The 16,295-nt window shown below is 57.1% G+C and overlaps 1 protein-coding gene across 2 annotated transcripts in view; it reads right to left on the bottom strand.

Moving 5' to 3' along the window:
- The window catches only part of RNLS (renalase, FAD dependent amine oxidase), a 43,721-nt gene extending 32,615 nt beyond the window's left edge, over window positions 1-11,106 (bottom strand). The window contains exons 1-4 of one of the 2 annotated variants that reach the window (XM_068169195.1): window positions 10,986-11,106; window positions 10,794-10,899; window positions 9,657-9,799; window positions 7,347-7,505 (exon numbers count right to left, since the gene is read on the bottom strand). In XM_068169195.1, the coding sequence (XP_068025296.1) occupies window positions 7,347-7,505; window positions 9,657-9,799; window positions 10,794-10,899; window positions 10,986-11,097 (520 nt within the window). In that variant the 5' untranslated portion in view covers window positions 11,098-11,106. The remainder of the gene's footprint in view (window positions 1-7,346; window positions 7,506-9,656; window positions 9,800-10,793; window positions 10,900-10,985) is intronic. The other variant, XM_068169196.1, reaches the window with a different exon arrangement.
- Window positions 11,107-16,295: the final 5,189 nt, after the last annotated feature.

Below are 16,295 nucleotides of genomic sequence, written 5' to 3'. Positions count from 1 at the left end.
CAGCCTCTGCTCCTTGGTGGCAAGAGGCAGCCCCAGAGGCAATGGTTCCAAGCTGCCCCAGGGGAGGCTGAGGCTGGAGCTCAGGAGAGATTCCTGCCCTGGAAGGGCTCTCAGCCATTGGAATGCTCTGCCCAGGGCAGTGCTGGAGTCCCCATCCCTGGGGGTGTTCCAGCAGTGTGGAGCTGGTGCTTAGGGACAGGGTTTGGTGCTGAGCCTGCAGTGCTGGCTGGAGGGTTGGGCTGGGGGAGCCTGGAGGGCTCTGCCCACCAGCTGTGTTCTGTGACTCTGTGAGATTCCATAGTCTACCTCAGATGAAAAAGAGGACCCCAGTGCCAGAGGTACTGGGCATAAACTTGACCACAGGAGTTCCTTCTAAACATGAGGAGGAACTTCCTTACTGTGAGGGTGGCAGACCACTGGAGCAGGCTGCCCAGAGAGGCCCTGGAGTCTCCTTCTCTGGAGGCATTCAAGGCTCACCTGGACATTCACAGATTCATGGAATATCAGGTTGGAAGGGACCTCCAAGCTCACCTGCTCCAACCTTTCATTGTAAGAAGAGAGGTCCAGCTGGGCCTCCAAACTGCCTGACCTAGGGGAATCCACCTCCTGCCTGCTTTAGCACCTTGTACTTGGGTGATTTTCAGAGCTACCTCCTGAGCACAGAGCTGCTGAGGTTAGAGACCTTCTGCAGGGCACAGCAGTGTGCCCTGGGGGCCAAGAAGGCCAAGGGGCTCCTGGGCTGCACTCAGCAGAGTGTGGCCAGCAGAGCCAGGGAGCTTCTCCTCCCCCTCTGCTCTGCCCTGCTGAGGCCCCAGCTGCAAGATTGCAGCCAGCTCTGGGCTCCCCAGCTCAGCAGGGACAGGGATCTGCTGGGGAGAGGCCAAGGGAGGGCTGCAAGGCTGCTGAAGGGCCTGGAGCACTGCTGCTGAGGAGAGGCTGAGAGCCCTGGGGCTGCTGAGGCTGGAGAGGAGAAGGCTGAGAGGGATCTGCTCAATGTCTCTCAAGAGCTGAGGGCTGGGGGGCAGGAAGGAAGGGCCAGGGCCAGGCTCTGCTCACTGTGCCCTGGCATAGGCCAAGGGGCAAGGGATGGAAAGTGCAGGCCAGGAGGTTGCAGCTCAGCAGGAGGAGGAACTTCTTGCCTGGGAGGCTGCCAGAGGCCTGGAGCAGGCTGCCCAGAGAGGTTGTGGAGTCTCCTGCTCTGGAGCCTTTGCAGCCCTGTCTGGATGTGTTCCTGTGGGACCTGTGCTGGATTCTATGGTGCTGCTCTGGCAGGGGCTTGGGCTGGAAGCTCTCCAGAGCTCCCTCCCAGCCCCTTCCCACCCTGTGCAGTCCAAGTGCCCACCTAGAACTCACAACCCCACCACTGCTGCTAAGCCCAGCACCCTGACTGGGTCCTGTGTGATCTGCTTGTGGTGACCCTGCTCTGGCAGGGGGTGAGGGTTGGGATGTCTTGAGGGTCTCTTGCCCCCCTCCCATCATGTGGCTGTGTGTGACACCAGCTGAGCTCCACAGGAGCCCCTGGGCCTGCCCCTCGTGGCTGGCTTCCTCTCTGCATGCTGAAGGTGATGGTATTTGAACACAGGACATGCTTGGAAGAGAAGAAATAAATGCTCTGAAGCTTGTTTATCTCCACAGTAAACACAGAGACCTCTCAGGCTTTCCCAGCAGCAGCCAGCCTTTGGTACTGCCCTGAGATTGTGTTTTGATAGAGGAAGGGTTTCCTTTTTCAGAGCTGTGCTTTGCCATCAGCCTCAAGGAGGAGAGGGGTGGGAGGAAAAACCAAGGGGAGAAAGTTCCCTGCCAAAAAGAACCCCAAAGAAAGCATGTGGCCAAAGTGGGCAACTCTGAACCTCCTTTCTTTGGGACACAGGGTGGGTGAGCTGAGGGCTTCTGTGCTGGAAGCAGCTGGGATGTGCTCTGGAGAGTTGATCCTGCACTCAGTCTAGTTAAGGCCTTTCAATCATAGGGTGCTTTGGGTTGGAAAGGGCCTTGAAGCTCATCTAGTTCCCACCACCCTGCCAGGGGCAGGGACAGCTCCTACTGGACAAGGTTAGGGAAGGGCTCCATCCAAGCCCAGCCTTAAACAGCTCCAGGGCTGGAGCCTCCTCAGCTTCTGTGGCCAAACTGTTCCAGGCACTCACTGCTCACAGGCAGAGAGATTGGCCCTTGGGATGTGCAGCCCAGGGAGGTGGTGGAGTCCCCAGCCCTGGAGGTGTTTAGGAAGAGCCTGGATGAGGCCCTTGGTGCCATGGTTTAGCTGATCAGATGGTGCTGGGGGATAGGTTGGGCTGGATGAGCTCTGAGGTCTTTTCCAACCTGGTTAATTCTATTCTAGTCTAGTCTAGTCTAGTCTATCCTATCCTATCCTACCCTACTCAGTACCAGGGTCCTGAAAATGTGTCAGGTGGTTGATTTGAAGTACCCACCCTGAGGAGCATCTCACCCATCCTTCTCTTTGTTGGTAGAAGTTTTGCTCCTGGTTTTCTTTGGAGGGGTTGAGACACCTCCCCTGATGCAGCTTGAAAACATTTCCTCTGGCCCTGGCACTTGCAGCCCAGAGAGCCAAGCAGAGCCTGGGCTGCAGCAAGAGAAGTGTGGCCAGCAGGGCCAGGGAGGGGATTCTGCCCCTCTGCTCCACTCTGCTGAGCCCACAGCTGCAGCTCTGGGGCCAGTGCTGGAGCCCCCAGCACAGGAAGGCTCTGGAGGGGCTGGAAGGTGTCCAGAGCAGGGCCAGGAGGAGGAGCAGAAGGCTGGAGCTGCTCTGCTCTGCAGACAGCCTGAGAGAGTTGGGCTTGTGCAGGCTGGAGAGAAGGCTCCCAGGAGCCCTTCTGGTGGCCTTCCAGGATCTGCAGGGGGCTGCAAGCAAGCTGGGGAGGGACTTTGGAGGGGGTGAGGGAGGGAGAGGAGTGGGGGGATGGAGCAAAAGGAGAAGTGGGGAGCTGGAGCTCGGCTGTGAGGAAGAAGTTGTTGGCCAGGAGGGTGGTGAGAGCCTGGCCCAGGCTGCCCAGGGAGGTGGTGGAAGCCTCCTGCCTGGAGGTGTTTGCAGCCAGGCTGGAGGTGGCTGTGAGCAACCTGCTGTGGTGTGAGGTGTCCCTGCCCATGGCAGGGGGTTGGGGCTGGCTGAGCCTTGGGGTCCCTGCCAGCCCTGGCAGTGCTATGAAATCCTATCAGCTGATGTCCATTTGCACAATCTCCTCCTTCCCTGCTTTTAAGCAAATCTCTTCCTTTACTGAGTCTGACTTTCCCCTGCAAGGCTCCCAAATGCTTCCTGGGTTTCCTGTCACCCTGTGCATCACCACAGCTGTTGCTGCCAACCCCTGGAAAGCCTAAATACAACGAAGAGCTCAGAATGCACTGATCCCAGCTCAACCTCCTACACATCATCTGATTGCTGCCACCTATTGTTGTTCCAACCGTGCTGCAAGGAGAGAAGCCTTTGCCCCTCCTGCCACAAGCCAGTACTAGCCCTCAGCTGGCTCATAAGCTTAGGAAGTTACTAACTCTTTGCACACTACATGGAATGGAAGGAAAGGAAAGCAGGAGGAAAGAAAAAACAAAGGGGGAAGCAAACAAGCAAAAAGAAGACTTTGCAACTAAATCCATTTAGGCCTGAGAGCTGCAGGAGGAATGAATGTCCCAGCACAAGAGGGACCTGGAGCTGCTGGAGAGGCTCCAGAGGAGGCCACAGAGATGAGCAGAGGCTGCAGAACCTCCCCTGTGGGGCCAGGCTGGGAGAGCTGGGGCTGTGCAGCCTGGAGAAGAGAAGGCTGCAGGCAGACCTCAGAGCAGCCTTGCAGGAGCTGAAGGGCTCCAGGAGAGCTGGGGAGGGACTCTGGAGAAGGGCTGGGAGTGCCAGGCCCAGGGACAATGGCTTAGAGCTGGGAGAGGAGAGATTGAGAGTGGAGAGGAGGAAGAAATTGTTGAGAGTGAGGCTGGGGAGAGCCTGGCACAGGCTGCCCAGGGAGGCTGTGGCTGCCTCCTGCCTGGAGGGGTTGCCGGCCAGGCTGGATGAAGCCTGGTGGCCTTCCAGGATCTGCAGGGGGCTGCAAGCAAGCTGGGGAGGGACTTTGGAGGGTGTATGGGAGGGATAGGACTGGGGGTGGATGGAGCAAAAGTAGAAGTGGGGAGCTGGAGATTGGCATTCCCATGGAATGATCACATTTTGTGTCTGGAAGAACCAGAACTGCTTTCTGGGTAAGGAAGCAGCTTCAGCACAGGAGAGGCTGAGGGAGCTGGGGTTGCTTAGCCTGGAGAAGAGGAGGCTCAGGGGAGACCTTCTTGCTCTCTCCAACTCCCTGCAGGGAGGTTGGAGCCAGCTGGGGGTTGGGCTCTTCTCCCAGGCCCCCAGCACCAGAACAAGAGGACACAGTCTCAAGCTGTGCCAGGGGAGGTTCAAGCTGGAGGGGAGGAGAAAGTTCTTCCCAGAGAGAGAGATTGGCCCTGGGGATGTACTGCCCAGGGAGGTGGTGGAGTCCCCAGCCCTGGAGGTGTTTAGGAAGAGCCTGGATGAGGCACCTCGTGCCATGGTTGAGTTGTCAGGAGGTGTTGGGTGTTAGGTCATAGGTTGGAGCTGATGATGTCTGAGGTCTTTTCCATGCTGCTTGACTCTGTGATTCTCTCCAGGCTAACAGCAGTGAGCAGGCAGGTGCTCATGCTGCTTTTTTCCCCCTTGCAGTGTTCACCCACCCAAGCCCTCAGCAGCCAGCTGCTGCAGGAGGGTGCTGTGGGAAACAATGTCAAAGGCTACACTGCTGCCCAGGTACACAGCATGCACAGCCACTGCCTCAGCCACTCACAGGGACACCCTGTCAGGGGAGAGCAGGTTTGTCAAGCAGCATCTGCCCTCAGGAACCAGTGCTGACTGGGCCTGATCACCTGCTTGCTCAGTGCTGAGCACTGCCAACAGACCCACCCCAGCACAGCACCAAAGCATGCTCAGACCTGCTGCTCTGGGAGGAACACAACCCAAGAGGCTGAGAGGCTCTCAGCCTGCAGCTGAGGAACACAACCCAAGAGGCTGAGAGGCTCTCAGCCTGCAGCTGAGGAACACAACCCAAGAGGCTGAGAGGCTCTCACCCTGCAGCTGAGGAACACAACCCAAAAGGCTGAGAGGCTCTCACCTCCCAGCTGAGGAACACAACCCAAGAGGCTGAGAGGCTCTCAGCCTGCAGCTGAGGAACACAACCCAAGAGGCTGAGAGGCTCTCACCCTGCAGCTGGGGAACACAACCCAAGAGGCTGAGAGGCTCTCACCCTGCAGCTGAGGAACACAACCCAAGAGGCTGAGAGGCTCTCACTTCCCAGCTGAGGAACACAACCCAAGAGGCTGAGAGGCTCTCACCTCCCAGCTGAGGAACACAACCCAAGAGGCTGAGTGGTTCTCACCATACAAACCAGAGACCAAAGGTTGCTGATCTGCACTTTTTGCTCCCTTACAGCTCATACAATTTCAGGCTCACTGGATCACCCTGGGGATTTTCTCCACAGCAATTCCAGCCTCACTCTCTGCTCCATCCCTCCTGCAACCACATACCAAGGGCAGCAGTGAGGGATCAGCACAATACATGGACAAAGGCACAGCAACAAGATAACTGCCACATGGGGACCAGCTGAGGCTCCTGTCCCGTTCAACAGCTGCTTTCAAGCTACAGAGAGGCAAGTTTGGGTTTAGAAGCCAGCAAGTGACTAAAGATGAGGTTAAAAAGTGACTCAGGTATGTAGATATTTTTGCTAGCCAAGGTCTTACTGCCCACTGTGCCACACAAAATGACTCACATGGGCAGGCTCACCCCATTCCAGTGCACATGAATTGTTTCAGTTGCCATTTCAAGCCAGACACCTGTGATTTTGAAGCCAGATACCTGTTTCTTTGCTTGGTAAGACTCACAGTTGCCATTTGAAGCCAGGCCCTTCTGATTCTGCAGCCAGACCCCTGTTTCCTTGCTGTTCAAGACTCAATTGCCATTTGAAGCCAGATACTTGTGATTCTGAACCTAGATACCTGTGATTTTGAATCCACACCCCTGTTTCTTTGCTGGACAAGACTCTCAGCTGCTATTTGAAGCCAGGCCCCCCTGATTCTGAACCTAGACCCCTGGGATTCCAAAGCTAGACCCCTGGGATTCTGAAGCCAGATAGCTGTTTGTTTGCTGGACAAGATGTTGAACTGCCACCTGAAGCCAGACCCCTGGGATTCTGAACCTAGACCCCTGGGATTCTGCAGCCAGGCAGCTGTTTCTTTCCTGGACAAGATGCTCAATTGCCACTTGAAGCCAGGCCCCTGGAATTCTGCAGCCAGACCCCTGCTTCCTTGCTGGACAAGATGTTCAATTGCCACTTGAAGCCAGACCCCTGGGATTCTGAACCTAGACCTCTGGGATTCTGCAGCCAGGCCCCTGGGATTCTAGAGCCAGGCCCCTGGGATTCTGCAGCCAGGCCCCTGGGATTCTGCACCTAGACCCCAGTTTCCTTGCTGGACAAGATGTTCAACTGTCACTTGAAGCCAGACCCCTGGGATTCTGAACCTAGACCCCTGGGATTCTGAACCTAGACCCCTGTTTCCTTGCTGGACAAGACTCAATTGCCATTTGAAGCCAGATACTTGTGATTCTGAACCTAGATACCTGTGATTTTGAATCCACACTCCTGTTTCTTTGCTGGACAAGACTCTCAGCTGCCATTTGAAGCCAGGCCCCCCTGATTCTGAACCTAGACCCCTGGGATTCCAAAGCTAGACCCCTGGGATTCTGAAGCCAGATAGCTGTTTGTTTGCTGGACAAGATGTTGAACTGCCACTTGAAGCCAGACCCCTGGGATTCTGAACCTAGACCCCTGGGATTCTGCAGCCAGGCCCCCGGGATTCTGCAGCCAGGCAGCTGTTTCTTTCCTGGACAAGATGCTCAATTGCCACTTGAAGCCAGGCCCCTGGAATTCTGCAGCTAGGCCCCTGTTTCCTTGCTGGACAAGATGCTCAGTTGCCATTTGAAGCCAGGCCCTTGGGATTCTGCAGCCAGACCCCTGTTTCCTTGCTGGACAAGATGCTCAGTTGCCATTTGAAGCTAGGACCCTCTCACTCTGCTGCAGCCAGACCTCTGCTTCCTTGCTGGACAAGATGTTCAATTGCCACTTGAAGCCAGACCCCTGGGATTCTGAACCTAGACCCCGGTTTCCTTGCTGGACAAGACTCAATTGCCACTTGAAGCCAGGCCCCTGGGATTCTGCAGCCAGACCCCTGGGATTCTGAACCTAGACCCCTGGGATTCTGCAGCCAGACCCCTGTTTCCTTGCTGGACAAGACTCAATTGCCATTTGAAGCCAGACCCCTGGGACCCTGAGGCATGAACTCACAGTCTGCAATGTCCCCTTGCAGCTGCAGGATCTGGGGCACAGGCATTGTAAGGATGACTACATCAAAGCGCTCTGCAGGTCCCATTTTCCGGGAGACTTCCCACTCCCCACCCCGGAGCGAGATGGCAGTGACATCATGCTCGTAGAAGACCTCTGCACCTGCATGGGAAGAGAGGCAGTTAAGAGACATGTAACAGTGAGCTCCACAGAGAAAAGGCAGAAGAGTTTCCCTCAGTAAGCTGTGCAAGGAGTTTTGCCATGTTACAGCTAAGGCAGGAGTTACACAGTTCAAGCTTGTAGGAGGTCACAGGATCACAGAAAAGACCTCCGAGTTCATCCACTCCGACCATTAACCCACCACTGCAAATCCACTGCTAAACCATCTCCCTCAGCACCACATCTACACAGCTCTTAGCTCCCTCCAGGCATGGGGACTCCCCCACTGCCCTCAGCAGACTGTCCCAGGGCTTGACAACCCTTGCAAGGAAGAACTTTTCTGAATATCCAACCTAAAGCTCCCCTGGGGCAACTTGAGGCCATGTCCTCTCCTCCTGTCCCTTGCTCCTAGGGAGCAGAGCCCAGCCCCCAGCTGGCTGCAGCCTCCTCTCAGGAGCTGCAGAGAGCAAGGAGGTCTCCCTCAGCCTCCTCTGCTCCACACTCAACCCCCCCAGCTCCCTCAGCTGCTCCTCCCCAGCCCTCTTCTCCACACCCTTCCCCAGCTCTCTTGCCCTTCTCTGGCCCTGCTCCAGCCCTCCAGCTCCTGCTGCCAGGGAGGGCCCAGAGCTGAAGGCAGCACTCAAGCTGTGGCCTCCCCAGTGCCCAGCCCAGGGCACAGTCCCTGCCCTGCTCCTGCTGCCCACACCATGGCTGCTCCAGGCCAGGCTGCTATTAGCCTTCACCTCCTTCAGGCCTTTTTTAAAGGGCTCCCAACACAATGGGCTCCACAGCACACAAGGGCTCAGTTCTACAACACCCATGCTGCAGCTCACCCCTCCATTCCCAGCTGCTTGCTTAAACAGCAAAACAAACTTCTGCACACCTGTGGAAAAAAACACCCACCACCCCCAACCCCCAACACTAACCTAATCCAACCTGGCAACTCTCATCTCTTCCCAACCATGATCACATCACTCCCACTAAACCACCACTGTCCTTACTGTGCCTCATCTGATGTTCACCTCTAAAGCCAAGGGTATCAATAGAACCTTGACCCCTGATTCTACAGACATTGTCACAGGCTCAGAGGATGTGAGGGGCTGGGAGGGACCTCTGGAGAGCTTCCAGCCCAAGCCCCTGCCAGAGCAGCACCATAGAATCCAGCACAGGTCCCACAGGAACACATCCAGACAGGGCTGCAAAGGCTCCAGAGCAGGAGACTCCACAACCTCTCTGGGCAGCCTGCTCCAGGCCTCTGGCAGCCTCCCAGGCAAGAAGTTCCTCCTCCTGCTGAGCTGCAACCTCCTGGCCTGCACTTTCCATCCCTTGCCCCTTGGCCTATGCCAGGGCACAGTGAGCAGAGCCTGGCCCTGGCCCTTCCTTCCTGCCCCCCAGCCCTCAGCTCTTGACAGACATTGAGCAGATCCCTCTCAGCCTTCTCCTCTCCAGCCTCAGCAGCCCCAGGGCTCTCAGCCTCCCCTCAGCAGCAGTGCTCCAGGCCCTTCAGCAGCCTTGCAGCCCTCCCTTGGCCTCTCCCCAGCAGATCCCTGTCCCTGCTGAGCTGGGGAGCCCAGAGCTGGCTGCAATCTTGCAGCTGGGGCCTCAGCAGGGCAGAGCAGAGGGGGAGGAGAAGCTCCCTGGCTCTGCTGGCCACACTCTGCTGAGTGCAGCCCAGGAGCCCCTTGGCCTTCTTGGCCCCCAGGGCACACTGCTGTGCCCTGCAGACCTTGCTGCCCCCCAGCACTCCCAGGTGCTTCTCCTTGGGGCTGCTCTCCAGCAGATCCCCTCCCAGCCTGCAACTGTGTTTGTATAGAGCTTTCTGTATGTCCTCAGCAATGCAACTGCAGGACCTGGAAACGTAACAGAGCTGGGGGAAATGTTTCTCCATCTAAGCAAACTTGAAGACACACAGAAACAAAGAAAGAAAACTCAGAGACTCACAGAGCTGGCAGGGCTGGAAGGGAGCTCAAGGCTCAGCCAGTGCCAACCCCCTGCCATGGGCAGGGACACCTCACACCACAGCAGGTTGCTCACAGCCACCTCCAGGCAGGAGGCTTCCACCACCACTCTGGAGACTGGGATTTGATAGCCAGCTCATGCAAACCACACCAATTAGCACCTTTTTGCTTCACCCAAAGGCATCTAAAGCATTACCTGACTGTTTTAAATAGTACTTGACGAGGGAGGACATGCCCTGGGGTGCCATGTAATTGCAGGAGCCTTCCTTCACTACCATTCCTTCGATGGGTGCAGTCAGAGGTTGCAAGATGCCCTCAGCCAGAAGTTCCTCATAGAAGCTTGAAAGGGAGCAAAGGCCAAGCAAGTGAAAACACAGCAGGAGGAAACCAAGGGCAGCTGCTGCTGCTATTCACAAGGAACCTTCCTGCTCCCAAGCAGCATTGAACGGGCTGGTAGGAGCTGTGCTTCGGGCCGGGCAGTGCAGAAGCACCAACCCCCGCCAGGGAGGGACAGGCAGCTCCCTGCTTCACCAGGGGATGCCCTCCGCCGCGCCTGGCACCCAGCTGCCGGCAGCCTGACCGCAGCGTTCAGGACCACGGCCGGCAGAGAGCTCCTAACCAGCGGCAGTCCTGCGTCCGGCCCGGGGCTCCGCGGTTTCAGAAGGACATTGAGACACTTGAAGGTGTCCAGAGAAGGGCAAGAAAGCTGGGGAGGGGTCTGGGGCACAGGGCTGTGAGGAGAGGCTGAGGGAGCTGGGGTTGCTTAGCCTGCAGAAGAGGAGGCTCAGGGGAGACCTTCTTGCTCTCTACAACTCCCTGCAGGGAGGTTGCAGCCAGGTGGGGGCTGGGCTCTGCTCCCAGGCAGCCAGCAGCAGAACAAGAGGACACAGTATCAAGCTGTGCCAGGGGAGGTTCAGGCTGGAGGGGAGAAGAAAGTTCTTCCCAGAGAGAGAGATTGGCCCTTGGGATGTGCTGCCCAGGGAGGTGGTGGAGTCCCCATCCCTGGAGGTGTTCAGGAGGGGATTGGATGTGGCTCTTGGAGCCATGGTTGAGCTGTCAGGAGGTGCTGGCTGACAGCTTGGACTTGATGATCCTTGAGGTCTTTTCCAACCTTGTTGCCTCTATGATTCTATTCTACTCTATTCCATTTTAAGGGTCAGCGGCGCCGAGCCCAGCCGCGGAGCGTTCAGGGGACTCGCAGGAGCGTCACCTCCTGACTCGGTCCCGGGGGCCGGGGGGCAGTGTGGGGCGGTGGGCTGCAGAGCGAAGGCGGCAGCGGGGCGGGAGCCCAGCCCCGGGCGGGGCGGGGCGGGGCGGGGGGTGGGGCTCTCACCTGAGGCGCGGCCCCGCGCGCTCCGGCTCGAGGGTGACGTACTGCGCGCCCAGGTCGGCGGCACAGGCGGCGTCCCGCGCGCTGCGGCTCGTGCTCATGCGGCCCCCTGCGCGACAGCCAGTCAGGCGCCGCCGCGCGCCCCACGCACCGCCCCCTTCCTCTCCCCCGCCCCCAGCAGCGCCCCGTACCCACCTGCGCCTCGCGCCTTATCCCAGACCGAGACCCGGCCCACCGCCGCCCCCCGCAGCAGCGCCGCGCAGGCGCCGCCCGTCAGCCCCGCGCCCACCACCAGCACCCGCGCCATGGCCACCACAACTCCCGCCACGAAGCCACGCCCCGCGCCGCTTGCCGGGAGGGGAACGCTCCTCCACGCCCACGGGGCGGGGACCCTGGAACGCGCGCGCGCGCAGAGCCCTGCACACGCGCGCCCCCCTGTGCGTGCGCGCGGCCCTGCGGGCGACCCTGCCGACCCTGCGCTCACCGGCACGGGCACACCGCCCCCCGTGCCCTGTGCACGCACCGCACTCGCGCCCCTCCCGTGCACGCGCACGCACCTACACACACGGAGGCGCGCACGCGCACCCACACCGCTGTGCGCGCACCCCCACACACGCACACACCCCCTGCCATGCATGCTCACACACGCACACACACACACCCGTGCACACCCATGCACACCCGTGCACACCCATGCACACACACCCGTGCACACCCGTGCACACCCATGCACACACACCAATGTACACCCATGCACACCCATGCACACACACCCATGCACACCCATGCACACCCGTCCAGACCCATGCACACACACCCATGCACACCCGTGCACACCCATGCACACCCATGCACACACACCTATGTACACCCATGCACACCCATGCACACACACCCATGCACACCCATGCACACCCGTCCAGACCCATGCACACACACCCATGCACACCCGTGCACACCCATGCACACCCATGCACACACACCTATGTACACCCATGCACACCCATGCACACACACCCATGCACACCCATGCACACCCGTCCAGACCCATGCACACACACCCATGCACACCCGTGCACACACACCCTGCCATGCACACACACACCCCCTTGCTCACACATGCACACACATGTGGCTGTGGTGCTTGGGGCTGTGGGTTAGGGGTGAGCCTTGCAGGGTAGGGTCAGGGTTGGTGTAGTGGTTTGAGCCTTAACTGGGAGTTAAAAGCCCAAATGGGGAAAAGGCTGACAATCTCTTCCCCACTCCCCCCCCACCTCCTCCCTCCAAACAGAGAGGGAGAGAAAAAGGGGTAAGGAGCAAATCCACTAAACAACAATCTGGAGTCGGCTTGGAAGTAGAGAGGCAAAGAATTTTTCTTTAAACTATATATATATATATATATATATATATATGACAATACCAGGGAAAGTTCACAAGGGCAAGGAACAAGAGTGGATGGGAGGGGGACAGAAAAGAATAATACAAAACCAGTCTTTCTCTGAGGAGGCACAGAGGCAGCAGGGAAAAGGATCAGGTCCGGCCATGTGGCTGAGGAGCAGGAGGGCAGCTGCAGTAGCTCTCATCCAGCAGAGGCAGGAGCCAAAAAGGAGATCCAACAGCTATGATGTCCTGCTTTTTATACCCTGGCTGGGCAGGGAGGGGGGAGTGGAACAGACTCAGCTTTCGCAGGGGGAAACGTCCTGCAGGGAGTGTAAAGTACCCGTAAGCCCTCCCCCCTGCTTTCTTCTTTTGTTTTCAGAAAAGGGCATTAACCCACCACAATCCACCCCTCTGTTCCACTTCCTTCCTCCTGCCACAGCCCCTTCACATAATCTTGACATGTGGTACTTGAATCCTTGGTGCAAGTCCCTTGCTATCCCGGCTCGCTCTCTCCCAGGGCAGTCTCTCTCTCTCTCCAGTGATGATCATTGTAGGTGGTGCTTGAACTGGGCAGGCATGTGGAGAAGAATCAGGAATCAGTCTGTCTTTGAAAGGGAAAGGAAAAAGTCAGGAACAGTCTGTTGCTGTAGGGACATCGGGAACAGTCCGTTGCTGTAGGGACATCAGGAACGGGCGCAGGTGAGATGATGCAGGAGCTCTTTGGGTTGGTGTGCAGTGGGTACGTTGAGTCCTGGATGCTGGGCTGGTATTAAACTAGGATGGAGAAACTTAGAACAACTTATAACTATTCACATAATTACATTGATGAGTGTTGCCTCCTCTGAGTTCATCCTCTCTCAGCCAGAGTCACATTCTGCTGTGGGACACACTGAATGTCCCCAGTTTCTAACATAACCCAGTACATGTGACCAGGCCCCTCAGCCGAGACCACCCCTCGGGTTGGTTTGCCCCCACCAGCAGCAGGGAAAACCCACACTGACTTCCCCAGCAGGTTCTTCTCAGCAGTCACAGGAACTCCATCTCCATCCACTGTTTGCAGCAGGTGGGACTGGGCAGGACCAGCTCGGTTCACAGATCCTCTGCTGTTCACTAACCAAGTGGCTTGAGCTAGGTGCTTTTCCCAGTTCCTGAAGGTTCCACCCCCCATGGCTTTTAGGGTTGTCTTTAGCAAGCCATTGTAGCGCTCGACCTTCCCTGCAGCTGGTGCATGGTATGGGATGTGGTAAATCCACTCAATCCCATGTTCCTTTGCCCAGTCCCTTATGAGATGGTTCCTGAAGTGGGTTCCATTGTCTGATTCAATCCTCCCGGGGGTGCCGTGTCTCCACAGGATATGTCTCTCTAGGCCCAGGATGGTGTTGCGAGCAGTGGCATGAGGAACTGGATAGGTCTCCAGCCACCCTGTACTTGCCTCCATCATGGTCAGTACGTACTGCTTGCCACTGTGAGACCGAGGAAGGGTGATGTAGTCGATCTGCCAGGCCTCTCCATATTTATATTTCGACCATCTCCCCCCATACCACAGAGGCTTCATGCGCTTGGCCTGCTTGATGGCAGCACAGATGTCACACTCATGGATGACCTGTGAGATGGCCTCCATAGAGATGTCCACGGATCTGTCCCGAGCCCACCGGTATGTGGCATCTCTCCCTTGGTGGCCAGAAGTGTCATGGGCCCAGCGAGCTAAGAACAGCTCACCCTTGTGTTCCCAGTCCAAGTCTATTTGGGAGATCTTAGCAGCCAGGTCTGCTTGGTGGTTGTGCTTGTGCTCCTCTGTGGCTCTGCTCTTGGGGATGTGTGCATCGATGTGCCGTACCTTGGTTGGCAGCCTGTCCAGGCGGGCAGCGATGTCTTGCCACAGGTCAGCGGCCCAAACAGGCTTCCCTTTTCTCTGCCACCCATTCCTCCTCCATTCCTTCAGCCACCCCCACAAGGCATTGGCTACCATCCAGGAGTCAGTGTAGAGGTACAGCACTGGCCAGTTCTCTCGTTCTGCTATATCCAGGGCCAGCTGGACAGCTTTTACCTCTGCGTACTGACTGGATTCACCTTCTCCATCCCTTGCTTCTGCCACTTGCCTTGTTGGGCTCCAGACAGCTGCCTTCCATCTCCGCTTGCTTCCTACAAGCCAGCAGGACCCATCTGTAAATAGAGCATAGCCCTTCTCGTTGTCAGGGAGATCGTTATATGGGGGAGCCTCCTCAGCACGGGTCACTGTCTGCTCTGCTGGCATTCCAAAGTCAGCACCCTCTGGCCAGTTGGTGATCACTTCCACTATGCCAGGGTGTTCGAAGCTCCCCATCCGAGCTCGCTGAGTTATCAGGGCCATCCACTTACTCCAGGTAGCATCTGTGGCATGATGTGGGGTTGAGCCTCTCCCTTTGAACATCCAGGTCAGGACTGGAAGTCTCGGAGCTAGAAATAGAGGTGACTCAGTCCCAGTTACCTCAGAGGCAGCCCGGATGCCCTCATAGGCAGCTAGGATTTCCTTCTCTGTCGCGGTGTAGTTGGCCTCAGAGCCTTTGTACGCCTTACTCCAGAAACCTAGGGGCCTGCCCCTGGTTTCACCAGGAGCCTTCTGCCACAAGCTCCATGTAGGACCATTCTCACCAGCCGCAGTGTACAGCACATTCTTGATCTCTGGCCCAGTTCGAACAGGTCCCAGAGCCATAGCATGGACCACCTCTCATTTGGTCTGGTCAAATGCCACCTGCTGCTCAGGTCCCCACACAAAATCATTTTTCTTCCTTGTTACATGGAAGAGAGGCTTCACAATTTGACTGTACCCGGGAATGTGCATTTTCCAGAAGCCCACAAGCCCCAAAAACGACTGTGTCTCTTTCTTGTTTGTGGGCTGCACTATAGTGGCTACCCTGTTCACCACCTCCTGAGGGATGTGGCGACGGCCATCCTGCCATTGAACACCCAGGAACTGGATCTCCCTGGCAGGCCCTTTCACCTTGCTTCTCTTGATGGCAAAGCCAGCCTCCAGCAGGATGTCAATTATCCTCTTACCCTTCTGGTAAACTTCCTCTGCTGTCTCACCCCATACAATGATGTCATCGATGAACTGCAGATGCTCAGGGGCTCCACCTTTCTCCAAGGCAGTCTGGATCACCTCATGGCAGATGGTTGAGCTATGGACCCAGCCCTGAGGCAACCGATTCCATTGATACTGTACTCCCCTCCAGGTGAAAGCAAACTGTGGCCGGCATTCTTCTGCAATGGGAATGGAGAAAAAGGCATTAGCAATGTCAGTTGTGGCATACCACTTGGCCACCTTTGATTACAGCTGGTACTGGAGCTCCAGCATGTCCAGCACGGCAGCGCTGATTGGAGGAGTCACTTCATTCAGGCCATGGTAGTCCACAGTCAGTCTCCATTCCCCATTTGCCTTCCGCACTGGCCATATTGGGCTGTTGAAGGGGGAGTGAGCCTTGCTGATCACCTTCTGGCTCTCCAGTCGTCGAATCAGTTGGTGTATGGGGTGCAGAGAGTCTCTGTGGGTCCTGTATTGCCTGCGATGTACTATGCGAGAGGCAATAGGTAACTTCAAATCCTGCACCTTATGGCTGCCCACTACGGAGGGGTCATCTGAAAGCTCGGGCATGGTGGACAGCTGTTCTTTGCCTACAGTCTCCACAGCTGCCACCCCAAACGCCCACTTGTGCCCCCTAGGGTCCTTGAAGTATCCCTCCCGCAGAAAGTCAATGCCAAGAATGCAAGGTGCATCTGGACCAGTCACTATGTCGTGCTTTCCCCATTCATTCCCGGTCAGGCTTATCTCAGCTTGCAGTACAGTCAAGTCTTGTGAGCCTCCTGTGACTCCCTGAATGCTTATGGACTCAGCCCCTTTGTACCCCGATGGTATCAGGGTGCATTGGGCCCCTCTGTCCACCAGAGCTTGGTACTTCAGGGCTTCTGAAGTGCCAGGCCATTTCACGTACACATCCCAGTATACTCTGTTGTCCCTGGCCTCCACCTGGCTGGAGGTAGGGCACCTCTAATGCTGGCGGCAATGTCCACACTTGTCACATGGTCCTGTGTTACTAGGGGAAGGGTCTCTTGAGCGAGAGGGACCACTCCAGGAAACTGGGGCAGCTC

Source organism: Melanerpes formicivorus, unplaced genomic scaffold (genome assembly GCF_026170545.1).
Source record: "Melanerpes formicivorus ecotype bairdi unplaced genomic scaffold, bMelFor1.0.p_v2 SCAF_171, whole genome shotgun sequence".
In the NCBI taxonomy this organism is placed as follows: domain Eukaryota; kingdom Metazoa; phylum Chordata; class Aves; order Piciformes; family Picidae; genus Melanerpes; species Melanerpes formicivorus.
This window is presented reverse-complemented; position numbering and strand designations above follow the sequence as displayed.